The sequence below is a fragment of the Ochotona curzoniae genome, unplaced genomic scaffold (genome assembly GCF_017591425.1).
Source record: "Ochotona curzoniae isolate NIBS_2020 unplaced genomic scaffold, NIBS_Ocur_1.0 contig_3520, whole genome shotgun sequence".
Taxonomy (NCBI): Eukaryota; Metazoa; Chordata; class Mammalia; order Lagomorpha; family Ochotonidae; genus Ochotona; species Ochotona curzoniae.
This window is the reverse complement of record NW_024465894.1, coordinates 31941635-31960206: the sequence shown is the minus strand read 5'-3', so window position 1 is coordinate 31960206 and position 18572 is coordinate 31941635. Positions and strand designations below refer to the sequence as shown.

The window sequence follows — 18572 nt, the reverse complement described above, 5'->3', positions numbered from 1 at the left end:
ATCCTGGCACTGCATGTGGCAGCTTTACTGGTTACGTCATGGTGCTGGCCCCGCGACCTTTTCTTTATCCACTCTTCTTCCATCGATGGCCAGTTACGTGGTTCTGTAGCTCAGCTACTGCAACTAATGGTGCAATACACATGCAAGTGCAGATTCTGTCTGATGCCATGATGGCCAAGAAGAATTATTTAAAATGTTTCCCTTGATATATCATCAAACCGCCATGAGATTCTACGTCACTCCAGGCATACTGGCTGGAACCAACACAAAGCTAACAAGACAGGGAAGGGGAACCACTGTCAGTGGGAGTGTCAATCAGAACAGTTATTCCTGAAAACAGTACCTTAAAAACCCCAAAACCCCAAAACCAGGTAGTCCAGCAATCCCACTGCTCGGCCTTGCTGTGAGTCAGAATTCACAAGGGTGGGTTGCCCTGGGAGAGGCTGGAAGCTTGCTCAGAAAGGGGTGGCCATTTTGCTGACCTTTGAACCATTCACTCCTGGGCGTGCTTCCTTGCTGGGGATCCTGGAGACAGGCAGGAGAGGATGTTGTCACCATGCAGGTGAAGAACCTAGGTGTTCTCTGCTTTCTGTGATTCTGCCTTAATCGCTTGGCTGGGGGCTGTGTGAACTCCAGGCCTGATAGTCTACGTGACACCCCGGCAGGACACCTGGCAGGTCACCTGGCAGACCACTCCTCAGGAAGGAGGTACCTGGTGTTTGATAAGATTCACCGCCCTATAGCTCCTCGATTTGTGCTTTTGAAAGTTGCTTGCTGGGCCTGGCACTGTGGTGCAGTGGTTAAGGTCCTCGCCTTGCATGCCTGGGATCCCATATGGGCGCCGTTTCTGATCCCGGCGGCCCCGCTTCCCATCCAGCTCCCTGCCTGTGGCCCAGGAAAGCAGTCGAGGATGGCCCAAAGCTTTGGGACCCTGCACCTGCGTGGGAGACCCGGAAGAGGCTCCTGGCTTCGGATCAGCATAGCATCGACCGTTGCGCTCACTTGGGGAGTGAATCATCGGACGGAAGATCTTCCTCTCTGTCTCTCCTCTCTGTATATCCCCCTTTCCAATAAAAAAAAAAATAAATAAATCTTTAAAAAAAAAAAAAAAGAAAGTTGCTTGCTTCAAATCCACCAATAGAAGCCTGCTAAATCATGAGTCTATAATTAATAGCCTGAAATGGGCTGGGGTGGGGGTGGCTGGGAGACCGAGGCTAACCTGAATAAACCGCCTTTATGCCTTAGCACCGACTTCGGACTTGATGATTTTCTGGGGATTTCAAAATCCGGCACAACACAGGGAACGACCCGAGTCTTGAAAAATGAGCTTAATTAGCTCCAGCTCAGAGATGACATTCCAGGGTCAGAGGTGACATTGCAAGCCAGAGACGATATCAAAAGGAGATGACTGCACAAGAAATGTTACCACGAGGTCAGGAAGGGCATCACGTGAGAAGAGAGGAAATGGCACTGTGAGACATGACTTCACAAGGAAAGAAGTGATAGGCATGATGCGTGATGACATCACAAGGTAAGATACTCCAGGACAGAGAGCTGCTCCCAGACAGAAGAAAGGTGGGCTGGGGGCGCTCCAGAGTGGAGCCTTTTTCATGTCGGGGTGGCTGCTGCAGTGGCTCAGGCATGCTGCGGAGGGAGCACAGACCTTTCTGTGGTCGGCTGGGGGCCGTCGCTCCATCTGCACCCCCATCCTCCCTCTTCCCCGGCTCCATCCATTTCCTTCCTGCCTCTTGCTGCAGGGTAAAGTGTCTGTGCTTTTGTGTTGGCTTCTTCCATGTAGCCCGAGTCCCAACCAGTGGCAGCATGCATCAGAATGTCTTTCTTTTTAAAATACTTGTTTCATTTATCTGAATGGCATATTGGCAAGAGAGGGAGAGACAGAGAGCACGAGCTTCCATCCACTGGTTCACTGCTCAGACGGCTACAGGAGTCAGGATGGCATCAGGAGCCCAAAGTCCGGAGCCCAAAATTCCATGAGGTTTCTCATGTGGGCCATCTTCTGCTGCTTTCCCAGCTTCACTGGCAGGGAACTGGATCCAAAGCGGAGACGCCAGACCTGGCACCAGTGCTGATACGGGATACCTGGCAATGCAGGCAGAGGCTTAACTCACTGGCCCTCAGTCCAGCCTCTTAAGGTGGAACATCATTCCCCAGTGCACGGAAATATCATATTCTGGATATTATCTTTTTTTTTTAAGGCTTATATTTATTGGCAACTCAGATTTACAAAGAGAAGGAGAGATAGAGAGAAAGAACTTCCATCCACTGGTTTACTCCCCAAGTGGCCACGAAGCTGAGCCTACCTGAAGTCAGGAACCTGGAGATTTCTCTGAGACTCCCATGTGGGTGCAGGGTGCCATGACTTTGGGCCGTCCTCAACTACTTTCCCAGACCACAAGCAGGGAACTGGAAGGGAACTGGAACAGTCAGGATACAAACTGGAGTTGCTCATATGGGATCCCAGTGCATGCAAGATGAGGATTTTAGCCACTAGGCTACTGTGCCAGGCCCTTTATTTGATCTTTTTATTTCTAACCTTTCCATCTGGGGACACATTCCTGTTACAAACCCAATACCCAGTTATCTCCTGCTAAGTAGAAGCTGAAAGGCCAGAACTCTGAGGGGTAAAGGGGACCACCCCTTGCAGTGCTAATTTCTGTGCCCAAGAAAGGTCGTTAAGCCAAGCAGGTGGTCTCTCCCCAGCATACCTGGGCCACTTCAGCAGCTGCCCCAGGCACACGACGAGGCTCCAATGGGCTGTGGGTACTTCTGCGAAACAAATCAGACTTGATGATGTTGGTGCTTCTTTCAAACTGCCATCTTCCATATGCCGAGTGACATCAAACCCACGTGTGCCAAGAATCAGAATACAAGCCAAGGGGGTAACAGCACCTTCGTTGACCAATGCCTTCTAGTGCCACCAAACCAGAGCACTTTAACCAGAACCCCCGGAAGTCACCGCTCACTTGTCAGTGACTGCTTTGGGCCCAGTGAACAAGCAACTTCTTCCTGTCTCACTCGGGCGCCTGAAGACCCGCCCTCCCTGCATTGGCTAGGACGTCCTTCCCAAGCCAGCTCCTTCCTTGAAGACCTCTGTAGGTTGTCTGCCAGGGAGTGCCTCACCTCCAGCTGTGCTATGTCCTCGTTGGGCTGTGTGATGATGCTACAGCCAGGTGTGATCAGCCTCCCGGCAACAACCTCCATGTCACACATCCCTTTTGTCACCAGATCCCCTGCAATACCACAGACTGCCTACTGGCCAGAGAGGCAAGCCTGGCTCACCAAGGACCTTCTAGCACTTTCCCTCGGACTCACCCAAATCCTCTCCTGCACCAAGCTACTTTTCTCACTGCTGCTTCTCCCGAGAGGCACCTGCAGCGGGTACTGCCTGCCTCCCTGTGGCATTGGGGCAGGAGCTCTCAGGCCTGCTGTCCCGCTAGCAACTCCACAGAAGGCATCATTGAGCTATCAGTGAGGCAGTGGTTTGTACTGGTCCTGTGGGCTGTAGCTTTCCACCCTGGATCGTCTTGCAGAAACCATGGCGTTAGACTTACAAACTCAGGTAAAAGACGGGGAAGCTGGCTGATTTGGGAGTCTGATTCATTTGGCAAGAGTTGACCAAAGCCACTCACCGGAGCCTCCCAGTTCCAGCCTGACTTTCAGCTTCTACTAGCAGGGCGTAACTGGGGTATTGGCTCTGTAACAGGAAAGTGTCCCCACGAAGTAGAACTTTTAGTTCTGGAGGTTCCTCCTCCAATCTAACTCCCTGCTAATGTGACTGAGAGAGCAGCCGAGGATGTGCAAATGGTTGGGCTACTGTCCCCGGTGGGAGATGGGACGGAGAACCAGCTGATGAAAGATCTCTCTAGAAAGATCTCTATAACTCTGCTTTCAGATAAAGTGGTTTTGTTAGTTTGTTTGTTTTTAATTAAAATACACTCAATACAACGTACTCTCCTTATATGCCTACTGCCTAGGACAAATACAGACCCGACCAATCTCCCTGGATCAGAGTTAACCACTGTACTCTGAACACACTGGCCAGTGAGGCCCGCCTTCCCCCACCTTGTCCATCGCCACTCTCTCTTAGCCAACCAGCAAAGCCTCCTGCTCAGTCCTGTTTACTGAGTGACCAATGCCAGCATTATGCCAGCTGGCCCTGTAACTCTGTTATGTTATCCTCAGCTATGGCATTAGTGGATGGTAAGCAGGCTGCAAGAGGTAACCTGAAACATAAAGATTCATTAGCAATACAGTCACTGCCTGACAGAGCTCAGCTTATGCAGCCCACCCGGCACCAGCCCTGGGATCACCCCTGGGCCTATGCTGGTGGCCATGGCCTCACTTTTCCCATGGCGCAAGCCAAGAGACCAGGGGCCTCCTGGGGTTTCCAGAAAAGTCTACCATCATCACACGCATCATTTGCCATGTGGTCATTTTCAGGCACAGAGGGTGGAGCTAAGGAAAGAAAGTAAGGAAGTCAACCATGCATTCCAGAAACTCTGCCAGCGTCTCCACTCATGCCCAGGCCTGCACCCTCTCCCAGCTGTGGGCTTCTACGTGACCACTTAGGACACCCAGCTGACTGCAGCCTCTTAATCAGCAATGAGGTTAACCAGACAGAACTGGGGAGGGGTGGCAGGAGAAAGGAGGCAGGCAGGCCCATGTCCCCCCCGCCCGCCCCCCATACGATGCTGGTTATGAGAAGCTCACGAACAAGCAGAACAGCCCTGCGGGGATGGTGTGGCCACAGCAGAGCAGAAGGAGCAGCCGTGGAGGCTCAGGCAGAATCCCCAGGCTGTGACGACGCGGCCGCGTGTGCCTGTGCATGTCTGAGATTATACCTGTCTCTGGTGATTTTGCAAATCAGGTCGGGCCGGCACGGTCGGGGAGCTGCCTAAGCCACACCCTGCACATCCCCTTTCAGATCCCTGGTCTGTCCTCACTTCTCTACCTCCAATCTTGCTCCCTGGGAAAGCAGCAGGAGGCTTCTAAGGGCTTGGGCCACCGCCCGACAAGGAACACCATGCGTTCTTGCTTGTATGTGACAGTACACAGATCACCAAAGGATGAAAAAAAACACTACAAACTCTACAAGGGAAATTTGCACAGTGGGGAATAATGAATGCATCCTTACTGTGGAATTACAGGAAGCTTGCTACTATTATTTGTAATTTTATGTTATTACATTTTTCTCCCGTTTCCATACCTGCCACACCATGACACATTTATGCATCATCAAGTCAGCCCGTAACTGAAATGAATGACTATGTTATTGTAGTATCTTGGAGGTAAGTGATGAGAGAGGTTATAGGGAGGGAGATGATTGATCCCCTATGGTTATAAATCTGTATTGTAGGAAAATAAACAATAAATACACCCGGGTGATGTTTTCCAAGCAGCCAACGCAGAAGCAGCGCCGGCAGCGCTGTTATCCCGTCGTGTTTCAGCCACCGCCTCCGCACCCCTGCAGCCCCAGCTTCTAGACTGCCTGGCCCAGAGGCCGAGCTCGCAAAAGATTTGCTAATTGAGGGCTACGGGGCCTTAAAGAGAACCCACAGCCCCTTTCTTTTCTCCCTGAGTCCAGTACAGAACAGAACAGAGCCCAGACTCGGTCTTCCCGGGACCCCTGAGAAAGCGCAAAAGCCCCTCACCCCAGAGTACTTTGGCCCTAAGATCCGGGCGCTCCGGGGAGAAGCAAAGGGACAGGAAAGGGGTTGGCCTGGGGAGGAGGGGCGGGACGCTGGCTTAGGACGGGCGGGGAGGGCCCGGAAGAGGCGGGCCGGGCGGGGCCGGGCGGGGCCGGGGTTGCAGGGGGAGGACCGGAGTCCCCATCGCATAAAAACACTGTCGCCTCGGTCCTGCCAACTGTCGTGCCGGAGGCAGCTTCAGCTCTCCTGCCGTAGGTGCGTGTCCGATCGAAGCATGGCGAGATCTTTGAGCGTCCCTCTGCTCCTGCTGGGCGCCCTGGCCGTGAGCCTGGTCGTGAGCCCCGCAGCCGGTGCCAGACAAGCGCCGCGCCGGCTGGGTGGCGTGGAGGACGTGGACGTGAACGAGGAGGGCGTGCAGCGCGCCGTGGGCTTCGCGATCAGCGAGTACAACAAGGGGAGCAACGACGCATACCACAGCCGCGCGGTGCAGGTTGTGCGCGCCCGCAGGCAGGTGCGTGCTGGCCGCCCGGGCCTGGGGCGGGCGGGAACGGCCAGCGGCCCTCCCTGCGCCTCCGCTGCCGGGCCCAAAGTCCAGGGAGCCGCCCGGGGTGAGCGCGCCTGCGCTCGCCGCGCGCCCTCCCGGCGTGTCCCCGGGCGGCCCCTGTCCGACCCGGCCCGGCCCGATCTGGAATCCTGCTTGGCGAGCAAAGCCGGCGCTTGGCGTCTTAATCTGCGTCCACGCGCTCGGCATCGGGAGGCGCCGCGGAGTCAGGGTTTGGCTCTGTCCTGTCCTGCCTGGTGAGCAGCGGGGCTCACCGTGGGTGTCGGAAGAAAAACGACTCTTAACTGCTGTGTCCTCCAGGCCTGCCCCTAAATAGTTTCAAGAGATTTCTAACCTGACTTCATTTCGAATTTGCAAGGCCGACAGTGGTCAAAATGTTGCAGAGTACTACTCAAGATCTTTCGCCTGGCTCCATCCTACCTCCCACTTGTTTACATTTTGAGAGTAAAACGCCCCGGGGTGCACCGTCAGAAAACAAGGCCTCCCTCTACCTCTTTAAAGCCACTTGTCAAAGTCAGCCCGCACCCTGCTTGCCTTCCGTTCTAATGGTGCGCAACAACAGGGCCCCTTTCCCAAACTGTCCCCGCTGCTTTTTGTACTTGCAGGGGCTCTCCGGGCCCGGCAACAGAGTGACTGACAGAGAGGAACCCAGGGGCTGCCCTGGCCAGCAACAGAGTGACTCTGTGTGTGTGTGTGTGTGTGTGAACCCATGGGGAGTGTTGGTGATTCTGGCTCTTTGCACACATGCAGATCGTTGCTGGCGTGAAATACTACTTGGATGTAGAGCTAGGCCGAACCACGTGCACCAAATCGCAGCCGAACTTGGCCGACTGTCCCTTCCACGAGCAGCCTGAGATGCAGAGGGTATGTGCCTGATGGCAGTTGGGGAAGGGAGAGACCCAACATGCAGTGCTGGGTGGGGGGAGAGGTGGGCTGCACACAGGGAGGTGTGTGTTGTGTGTAGAGGGGCATAGGGGAATGGGTGCATGTGATGCATTGGGATTGCTGGGGGAGCCCAGCCTGGGAATTGGGGCACTGCGAGGGCAGGGCTGCTTATCTGTGGGACTGGGGGAGGCAGCTGCAGGAGTGCTGCCAGGAAGAGAGGAGGGAGCTGTGTGTGATCCCAGCCTTGGCCATCTGCTCACAGCCCCACAGCCCCGCTGAGCAGACTAGGGGAGGGATTAGAGCTTGTGAGCGGCTCAGCGCCCTGAGGCTGCCCCCTCTCATTCCTCTACCTGCTTATTCTGTGGTCCTTGCCAGCTCTTGCAAGGTTGATTTGGTGGGGAGCACAGCTAACCCCTTGCCACCTCCTCCTGCCCTCTGGGGTCTTCCCTCTGTACCCCTCCTGGAGCCGGCCTGCTCTTAGGGCCCTGGGCAGCCTTGCGGAGGATGATGCTAGGCGGGGGTGGCGGTGGGGGGGTGGTGGAGAGGAAGGACCGAGGCTGCCCCCTTCCCATAGAGTCCCCCCTTCCCGGGACCTCCCACACTTTGATCATCTGCATGAGCATCTGTGTGCATCATCAGCCACCTGTCTCTTCCTTTCACAGAGACTGCTGTGCTCCTTTGAGATCTACAGTGTGCCCTGGCTGAACAAGATCTCCATGTTGAATTCCCGCTGCCAGAATGCCTAGGGGATCTGCGGCAGCCCTGACCTCGCCTGCTGCCCCATCCAGTGCCCACCCTTGTTCCCAGTGCCCACCCCGTCATCCACAGGCGCCCCTGGCCCCGCTGGCAGGCTGGACAAGGCAGGTTTTGAAGAGCTGAGTGGCTCCACCCTTGTTCTCATCTTTCCTTGCTTACCAAGTGCGTTGCCATGTGGTGCATGTGTGCTGCCTCAACTGCACTGAATAAAAAACAGCATCAGCTCTTGCTGTGTTAGTCGGCCTTTTGTTACTTCCTGAACCAAAATGCCCGGGATAAGTTATTTTGGAGGGAAGGCTTGTCTCAGCATGTGGCTGGGGAGGTCCGCAGTCCAGGTTGGGGGCTCTGTGGGCCTACAGGTATGTGGGGAGCAGGGAAGGTGGCTGATGGAGTGTTGCCGGTGAACTGGTGTCTGGCCTGTGCAGCCAGCCCTGTAGAGAACCACCTTTGGAGCAGCCCACCTTATTCTGAAGACCTGCCAACACACTCACCCCCCCCAATACAATCATTACAGCCAGTGTCCCCCATTACCCCACCCACCGCCAACACTGGTTGTTGCGTCCTGTTCCAGCTGCTGGTGGAGATCTCAAGCAGGGACCTAGGTGTCAGAGACCCAGGACATATTAGAGCAATGAGGAGCTGGGAACCCAGGCCTTGAGCTGCAGGAACTGTGGGGGTGGCGTCCAGGGTCTGGGGCCAGGCCTCTGTGTGGACTCAGCCAGATAGCGGATCCCATTTGTTTACAGGGAGATCGGATTTCCAAGGGAACAGGGGAGCTCTGGACTGGGTTCTGGGCTCCTGGCTTTGGCCGGGCCCTGCCCCTGCTGTCAGAGGCACCAGGGGAGGGGTCCAGCAGGTGCCAGAGTTTTGACTGTCTATCTCTGCCTTTCAAGCAAATAAGTGATCATCTTAAAAGTCTAGGAAACTTCCAGATCCTGCTTCAAGGAGCCATAATCTTGCAGTAGTTCCCTATAGCATCACATGTCAGTTTCTTCAGTCTGGCTGATTCCTTTTCTTTGTTCCCGCTTTTTTGCCAACTATGACACTTTAATAAAGTGGTCACTCTTTTTTTTTTTTTTTTTTTTTAAATCTTTGGTTTTCTCAATGTGTTTAGAGGGTGGATATTTTCCTAAACAATGAAGATGCCAGTTGGGACACCCCACGTCTCTCCTCAGAATGCCCGAGTCGAAGTCGGCCACACCCTAGACTCCAGCCTGCTGCACATGTGCTCCCCTGGGGGCAGCAGTAATGGCTCTGGGAGGGTCCCTGGGCATGGACACCCCAGGAGGGAACTGTGATGGCTCTGGGAGGGTCCCTGGGCATGGACACCCCAGGAGGGAACAGTGATGGCTCTGGGAGGGTCCCTGGGCATGAACACCCCAGGAGGGAACAGTGATGGCTCTGGGAGGAACCCTGGGCATGTGCACTGCAGGGATTTCAGAAAGGTCATGGAAAAGTAGCATGCTAAGTTTATTTAGGGGCCAAATGCCTTTGAAATTCATGCAGACAGCAGTCCTCAAACAGGTTGTGGGGAATGCGCATTCTGAAAAAAAAAGGTATGGATTTCTTTTTCTTTTTTTTTTTTTTTTAGCAAAATAAACTTCCATGTTGCCAGCAGAAAGATAAAGAGAGAGTGCCTGCCTGCTGGCTCACTTTTCAGTGCCCTCCGCTCTCAGGGTGAGGCAGGGGCCAGAGCTGAGTGCCAGCAATTCAACCCAGGTCACCCGCTGGGATGGCAGGCATCCAATTACTATCACCGCTACCTGCTGTGGTCTGCACTGGCAAGAAATGGATTGGACGCCATAGTCAGGCATTGAGCCTGGGGAACTTCAGTATGGGGTGCAGTGTCTTAACAGCTAAGCTGAAAAAGCAGCAAGGAGCAGGCACAGTCACTGTTTTTGTCCCTGCAACAAGCCTGACCCAGCGCTTCCTCTGGCCTTGTAGTTTGTGGGCCAATCACCGTTCTTCAGGCACAGAATGTTGGGTTTCCCATTTGTGCTCCCTGACTAAAGAGGAAGAAAGAAATTGTCTTTCAGTTTTCCAAATGAGTCAGAAGAGGTTTTATTTTTGTTGTTGTTTTTAATTATTATTTGCTATCTTAAAAATGTTTATTGGAACTGATGTGGTGGTGAACAGGCTTATGGTGGTAAACATGCTGGCATTTCATACAGCACTGGTTTGTGTTCCAGCTGCTCCATTTCATAATGCGTTTCTTGCTAATGGGCTGGGGAAGCAGTGGAAGTTGGTTCAAGTGCTTGGATCCCTGCACCCACTTGGAAAACCAGGAGGAAGCTTCTTTCTCCTGGCTTCAGATTCCCCAGCTCTGGTCGTTAAATCCATTTAGGGAAGGTGGATGGAAGATCTCTCTAGGTCTCTATCTCAATGTCCCCACTCTCTCTTTGCAACTGATTTTCAAGTAAAATAAGCAAATCTTAAAATAATGTTATTTATTTGAAAGGCAGAGTTGCAAGGGGAGAGAAATCTTTTATCAACTGGCTTACTCTGCAAGTGACCACAACAGATAGACCTGAGCCAGCCTGAAACTCCATCCAGGTCTCCCATGTGGGTCCAAGCACTTGGACCACCCCCTGCTGCTTTCTCAGGCACTTTAGCTCAGAGCTAAACTGGAGTACCAGCACCATAGGTAGTGTCTTAATCCGTTGCGTCACAAAGCCAGCCCCTTGCATTCTTCGTTTTACACTCACAGGGTTTTATACTTTTTCTTTTAATTAACAGGATACTGGTACATATTGGTGGAATATAGAGTAATGTTTTAAGACATTTGTAAAACCTGTCCTGACAGACCACTACATTTAGCACTTCCATCTCCTTGTCATCACTTTTTTTTTAATTGGGAAGGCAGATATATGAGAGAATGAGATACACAGAGAAAGATGTTGTGTCCTCTGGTTCACTCCCCAAATGACTGCAACAGCTAGAGATGAGCTGATTTGAAGCCAGGAGCTTCCACTGGGTCACCCATGCAGGTGCAGGGTCCTAAGGCCTTGGGCCTTCATGACTAAGGGGACGTTCTATTTGTACTTCATGGTTAAGCAGGTGCCCCTAAAGATAATTCTGCAAAATACTACATTTATATTCTTCAAGGCTAACCATTGTTCATTCTTCAGTAGCAACCATGGAGTGACAGCCAGTACTTCAAGGCCAAGACACATGTGATTACCTGCTAATCAGTAATACATTTCTACTACATTTCTATTTCCACAACTTGCCCATCATTTAATGGGAGAAGTATGTCACAAGGGAAAAACAAAAGATCCAAGAAAAAAGTTTTCAATATTAAATCCCTCTAGGCTCTATAACCCCATAAACACCAAGCAATAATTAAAAGCATATCTCACACGAGAGAACCATGTACGGGGGTGGATTCTGTGGGGCGTGTCTGGGACAAACCTTGTAGAAATACTAGTCCCACTGGTTAGCTCGGGTTGGGGTGGTGAAGGGCTGAGCTGGGTGTGACCATGGAACCTGCTATCACTCCTGGGTAAAGGAACCCACAACAGTCTGGGCAGGTCAAGGCAGCAGCACCCGAATGTGCATCCTAAAACAGAGTGTGGGGTGGGCCAGCAGCAACATTCAACAGCTCATACATGGCCAAATGGAGACCAGACTGTGCCGGGCACTGGGCTAAAACCCATTGGCATGTATAAGAACTGGGTCTAGGAGTGGTTCAAGTGGAGGAACTTGGGAAACTTCCCTGGTGAGTGACAACTCTCACTGATGATCACATGGTCCAGGCATTGGGGTCAGGCAAGCTAGGCAAAGTAGCTCCAAAGATTGCCTAATCGGAAGGCTGGTTGTGGAAGGGGGCAGACTGAGCAGGACAGAGAAAACCTGAACTCACAAGCAAGAACAGAAATCAGGATGGAGCACAGGTCATGCCAAGCTAGGCTCTTACACCTACTGGTCTGCATGAGCCACAGATACTAGGCCACAGCATGGAAGGCAAAGGCTGAGACAAGTCAGGGGCTAAGCCAACTGGATCAGACCAAACACTGGCACGTGCGTAATTCAGGGCTGGGAATAGGTCCAGATGGGAAGCTGTGAGAGTACACCGTTGCTGGGTTGGGGTTCCCACAGGGTAGAGCAGGGGCTGGAGTGGGGATGAATTCTGCTCTGGATATGGCTCAATCTCCCTTGGCACAAGCGTGAATGGAAGCTGGGTGCACCTGACCAGTCTAGACCCCAGCACCATCTGGTGCTCTGGAGAACCTAGATAGATGTAGGACAGACTAGGCTAGGTCTCTGCCCCTACTGAGCTATGTGTGAGCAGAGTCTGGGTGTGGACGAGCCTTGGCTGGGCTGAAACATCCAACAGTAAGAACCAGAATAGGTTGAAGGCCAGTCAGGAAAGGCCACTGTTCCTGCTAGGACAGGAGGTGGACTAAGTAGGACTAGTCCATGGACCTACCGGTATGCGCAAGATCTGACACACGGAGAGGTTCTGATGGAGGAGTTTGGCAAACTCCTCTGTTGGTACACAGTCCCTGCAGGTGAGTGCAAGAGCCATGATAGGGAGCAGCCCAGACCAGGCCAGGGAAAGGTACCCACTGGCATACATTTGGCATAGGTTGGAGGTGGACCAGGATGAACCAGTTCACATTACCCACTGGTGAATCCAAGCACCAGAATAGAGTGTGGGTTAGGCCAGGATTGGTTGCAATACATACTAGTACACATTATAGCTGGGATTCGGTACCTGCTAGGTTGGGCTAGGCTGTAACCCCTACCAGTGTCAGCTGGAATTGGGGGTGGGCCAGGCTCAGCCATGCTACATCACCCACTGGCAAATGCCGAGGTGATGGGGGCCATGCCAGACTGGCTGCAGTGCCCATCCAGCACATGTGGGAACCAGGGAGGGAGGGGGCAAAGCCGGCAGGAGGAATGTGGAAGGTCCCCCTGCTGAACCGCCACTCCCACTGAAGAGCCTGAGTTGGGATGGCGGCAGACCAGACCAGGCAGGGCTATAACACCTGTGGCCCTCATGTGAGCTAGACCAGGGAAAAGCCAGGCTGGGCTGACTGTTCCTACTAGTGCAAGCATAAATTAGAGTGGGTGAGGGTCTATTGGGCTTAGCCGCAGCATCAGCTGGCAGATGCTGGCACTGGGGGGCTAATTCTGTCAAATTAAACTGCAGAACCTCCTGGAGAGTGCATAATCAGGCAGTGGGAGTGGCTTAGAAGGGAAATAGTGGGCACCTCCGTCTTGGGTTGCCACTCCCACTGGAGAGCATGAAAATCAGGACGGGGGCAGCAGTGGCTAGACAGAGCAGCACCAGCCAGTATGGGTGTGGGTGTGGGCTGGATGGTGGAGCTGGTTGGGTTGAACTAGGCTTCAATGCCCATTGACATGTATGAGAGCTGAATGTGGGACAGACTGAACAAGTCTGTGGTACATAGTGGCAAGCATGGGAACCAGGGCAGGGGGCAGGCCTGATGGGGGTTATTGTGGGTTGCTTGACTAGGCTTCATCTCCCACTGGTTTGTGTGAGGGCCAAGTGTGTGCTGGGCAGAATCAGGCTGGACTGCATCACCCACTGGTTTGTGTGGAAGACAGGGCTGGAGATAGAACTGACCCAGCAATTGTAAAGCCCAGTATATGCATAAGCTGATCGAGGCGATGGACTGTGCCGGACCCTGTATTGGCAAGCACACTCAAGAATCAGGTCTGGGATCACGTCAGACGAAGTTTCTTTGGGGATCTCCTCAATCGAACTGTGGGACTCAGAATTCTTTGAAGTCACAGTAACTATTTATCCCAATAGTAGTTTCAGCTCATACTCCCTTCACTTGCATTAATTTTTAGAATATTTATCAATCCATTTCCCAGAAGGCATGCTACATGTCTGTGTGAGATTCCGGTGCAATGAGTAGACACACAATCAGCTGTGCAGAAACGGTAGGGGCTTAATTGTACCCCTGTGTGTAAATTGCTTAATGTCCACTCACTGAAACGTTATCAGTAATATTAACTCCCAGGCTCACATCCATGGCAAAAAACATCTCACAGGGACAAACAATGTCTTAATGAGTTACAGAATTCTTAGCAGGGAGGTTGAGTGTCCATGCAAAGGGGGTAAAATTGCATCAAGGTGGTTGGAAAGACATCTACCAGGCCCTGCTTTATAGCTGGAAGCTCCTCGCGGCCTTGCTGACAGGGGAGCTGTTCTCTTCACACCTTTGTGTCATCCACACCCACTGCACGAATCCCAGCATCATATCACAGGTGATATGCGGCCAGTCTCCCTGCCCAGCCACCACACCACACCTGCAGAGGATGTAGACGTGGCTGTAACCCCATGAGAAACTCAGAGCTCAATTAGTTGGAGCTACACTTGGCTTCCTGACCCACTGAGACAAGTGCCTGGTACCTTAGGGGGCTGCATGTCACACGTCAAGGACATTTGTTAGCTAGAGGTTGGCAACGAATTCCCCCAGCCTTCATGGGACTCTGATGCAGGCTTGAGGTTTGAGATGCTGTCTCTGAGTACACCGTACCCTTGCCTCACTCAGGTGAGGGTCTGGAGGGCTCAGCTGCTCCTTGGCTCGATTCCTCAAGCTTCTGGCTGCTACTGATTCTCACTTTGTCCCTGCTGTCACGCCTCTTTCTGTATTTATGCATACAGCTACGTTTCTGGTCCAAGGGACAGTTGTCAATCAGTAACCCTGTCAGCCCACAACACCAGCTGCTGAATCATCTTGCTCATGTTCTCCTCTGCAGTTGAGTGACTTTCGTTGGGTCACTCGCCATGCGCAGTCCTGAACAACCCTCCCATTTCTCTTGACTGTGCCAAGCCTGTCCAACTGGGGCTGACACACACCTGCTTCTCCATCTGAAAGTATGATGATTGCAGGCTGCCTGGAAAGTCTGACCTGGTCACCCTGGCTGCGGGTCTCTAGTCTTGGCAACACCTATAGAATCCCCTGGCAGCTTTGAATAGGCTCTGAATCACAGTCCCCACCCACACCACTCAGGTCACACTCCCCAGAGGCTGTTACAGCTATCTGAGGCCACCCTTAAGGGGCTGGGGCACTGTGGTGCAGCAGGACCCAGAATCCCACCTGAGGACTGGTTTGAGTTCTGGCTCCTCCACTCCGTGTCCAGCTCCTTGCTAACGCAGCTGGGAAAGCAGCAGAAGATGGCCCAAGTGCTAGGCCCCTGCCACCCATGGAGGAGACCCAGATGGACTTCAAGCCCAGCTCTGGCCTTTGCAGACATGTGGGGAGTGGGCCAGCAGATGGAAGATCTCTCCCTCTATAATTTTGCCTTTCAAATACATCTTTATGGGGAGAAAACAACAACAACAACAAAAAGGAGGAGCCCCTCAACTTTTTCTACCCTTGGGTCTCTATGATCCTCCCTCCGTCCCTTCCCTAGTAACGCCTTCGGGTTTGTTCTAGGATTATATTCATCTTCATCAGGTACTTACACCCAAGTCTGTTTCTCATTCTGAATGTCTTAGACTCCTCCGACCCCTGAGAGGGTGGTCATACCCCAGGACAGGCTGCTGTCTTGCCTTGGCCTTCAGAGTTGCATTGCACTCAACACTGCCCTCATAGGTCCAGATCCCCCTGTCTGCAGAGAAGTGCTCCCTCTTGCTGCATCATGCCACGCAGGGTATCTCAAGAGAAAAAACCAACAGGAAAGAGATAGCATGTATACACAATACAGACAGCATTTATTTTCATTGTAAAGAGATTATTTCAAAGACATAGGAAGCAAACTTCAGCTCAGTTTTCCCCTCAGACTCTCACAGCTGTCACTTCTGACCCAGGAAGCATGAGCTTTTGGCCCTCACATACCGGTCTTCAGCAGGCACCAGTTCCGTGTTCCCTTGCTGAATGCATCTCTCTCCCTGGAGACTTCAGCCCACCGCACAATTGGAAGGACCTGCAGGGATGTTGCTTCACCTGAGCTCATAAGCTATGAGCTGTAAGTCCAGGTCCCCTCGGGCCCCTGCTCAGCAACCCACAGAACTCAGAGAAGTACCCATGTTTATCAGCTTCTTACAGAGAATGCTGTGGGCCTTTCTCGGAGGTGGTGAGAGTTGGGTTTTGTACACGGCAATTCGAGCAAGACACATGACTCTTGGTTTCCCACGGCATGTGGAAGTTGAGTTGCACTGCACTGTGCTTAAGTGTGCAGAAGATGCATGTCTGAAAAACAACCTGTAAGAGGCTGGTGTGGTGGCTTATCAGGCCAATTCCTTGCCTGTGGCACCTGTGATGGGGTGCAGCCATTCATGCCTCACACCTACTTGTCAGATTAATTGACAGCAAACAGGGTGCGGAAATGGGGTTTCCCACCCTGCCCTTCCTACCTCCTTTCCACCATTCAAGTCAACTGAAGACTTGAAACCAACTTCAGAGACTCCTTGTGTGCGCCCTGCCTCTCCTGCCTTCCACCATTCAGAACAATCGACAGGCGGAAATGACTCTGGAAGCTCTGCACACCTGGCCCCTCCTCCTATTGTGCCAGCTTAGGTTAATTAACTACAGGAAAGCTTTGGGCTCTGGAAATTGTTCCTACTGTGTGGCTCTCAATCTGATTGGAGGATGAAAACTTAACTCCCCCCCCCCCCGACTTTGGCAGCTTGGCACAGTGGCTCCTGGAGTGCAGCAGTAGCTGCTGTCATCAAGTTTGGGTAACAAAGACTTCTCCTAACATCTTACACTTGGGTCCAGTATGACCTCTCGCACTCTGCAACAGCACCAGCATCCCATATGGGTGCTAGTTCTAGTTCCAGCTGCTACACATCCCATCCAGCTGCCTGCTTTATGGCCTGGGAAAGCAGCAGAGAATGGCCCAAGCCCTTGGGCCTCTGTATCCATGTGGAAGGCCTGGAATTTATTGACTCCCAGCTTTGAACAGGCCCAGCTCTGGCCATTGTGGCTATTCGGGCAGTGATCTAATGGATGGAAGATCTCTGTCCCTTTCATTGCTGAATGTGGGAGCGATCACACTGGGCCCAAGTGTAAGACGTTAGGAGGAGTCTTTATTGGTCAAATTTGGTGTCAGCAGCTCCTGCTACACTCCAGGAACCACTGCGACCTGTTGCCATAGGGGTTTTTAAGCTTCATTCTCCAGATTGAGAGATACTCAGTAGAAACACAGTTTCCACACATCCAGTTAACTAAGTGGCAGGAGGCAGGAAGGGAGCTGCAGTAGCCCAAAGTTTCTGTGTAGTCAATTAACTTAAACTCCTTGGTGGGAGGCAAGAGGGGCCAGGTACCCAGTCTCTGGAGCCATTTCCCTGCTGTCAATTAATTTGGAGGCAGAAGGGGCGGGGTGGGGCAGGATAGGGCACTCAGGGAGCCTCAGAGTGGGTTGAGCGCTTTCAAATAACTTGAAATGGCGGGAGGAGGTAGGAAGGGTGAGGCACGAAGCCATCATTTCCACACTGTCAATTCTCATTAACTCAGCAAGCTGGTGCTAAGTATCAACCAGCTTCATTCTCTCATGATCTGTAACTATTAAAATAGTTCTCTCATGGGATTGCTTGAGTGCTCAAAAACGCACCTAGCCTTGAAAAAGTCTTGCTCTCTCTACTGGTGGAAGCGGGGCAGGTGGTGGGAGCAGGATGCTCACCTTGGTGTCCATGCCTACAGACAAATCAAGGCAGTGACTGCCACAGGTTGGAGTGTCAAAGAGTTTGCTGTATCAATAGAGCCTTGCTTTCACTACATAGTTCCCCTAGGGTATGTGATGTTGGATAGCAGCATTTCTTCGTAAAATTATATAATCCCTAGGCTCTGCAAAGGACCAATGGTTAAATCTCACCTTGCAAGTGCCAGCATTCCATATGGGTACAAGTTCATGTCCTGGCTGCTCTACTTCCCATCCAGCTCCCTGATTATGGCCTGGGAAAGCAACAGAGTGGCTCAAAGCCTTGGGACCCTAAACCTGGGTGGGAGAACTGGAAGTGGCTCCTGACTTCAGATCAGCTCAACTCCGGCCCTTGCAGCCATTTAGGGAGTGAACCAGCAGACAGATCTTTCGATCTATCTCTCCTTTCCAATAAAAATAAATGAATCTTCTAAGAAAAAATGCTAGAGGCTGGGTAGGAAAAAAAAAGAATCACAAGTCATCACAACAGAAATAACAAATAATATAACATGTGAACAACTTGATTTAAATAAAATAACTATACATATTTGTTATACAAATATTTTGATGCAATACATAAGTATGTATTTATGTATACATAGACTATAAAATGTAAATGTCATTAAGTGTGATGAATAGAAATAAGTAAAAAGTATTATATCTATTTCAAGAATTAGCAAAATATGTTAGACAAGAAGTGAGCCCCTGCTGCTGGTAAAATGGAACCACAGGCTCACTGTGGGCAGATGGCACAACTTCCAGCTGGTGAGGCCAACCATGCCAGCTCCCAGGGCACAGAGGGCACAGTGGGCAGGGCGAGGTACCACCCAGCTCCCTAACCCCATCCGTGGGATGTGATTGGGACATGGACACCATGGCCTGATGAGATGGGACAAAAAGGGGTGACCTAAGGCTAACGGACTACATGGGGAAGCCCGCACGGGCTGTCTCTGCTGACACTCCTTGCCCTTTCTCTCTCTCTCTCTCTCTCTCTCTCTCTCTCTCTCTTTCCCTCTCTTCCTAGCATTCCTTCCTCCCAGGGATGGAGCAACACCGCTTCAGGGATGGAGCCTCGT

General features: G+C 52.1%; 1 protein-coding gene across 1 annotated transcript; it reads left to right on the top strand.

Annotated features, from left to right (window-relative positions):
- Positions 1-5850: 5850 nt before the first annotated feature.
- Positions 5851-8100, top strand: CST3 (cystatin C). Its single transcript, XM_040981004.1, has 3 exons — positions 5851-6180; positions 6982-7095; positions 7779-8100. The coding sequence occupies exons 1-3, from the start codon at positions 5944-5946 to the stop codon at positions 7860-7862; spliced, it is 435 nt and encodes a 144-aa protein (XP_040836938.1). The 5' UTR covers positions 5851-5943; the 3' UTR covers positions 7863-8100.
- The last annotated feature ends 10472 nt before the right edge of the window (positions 8101-18572 follow it).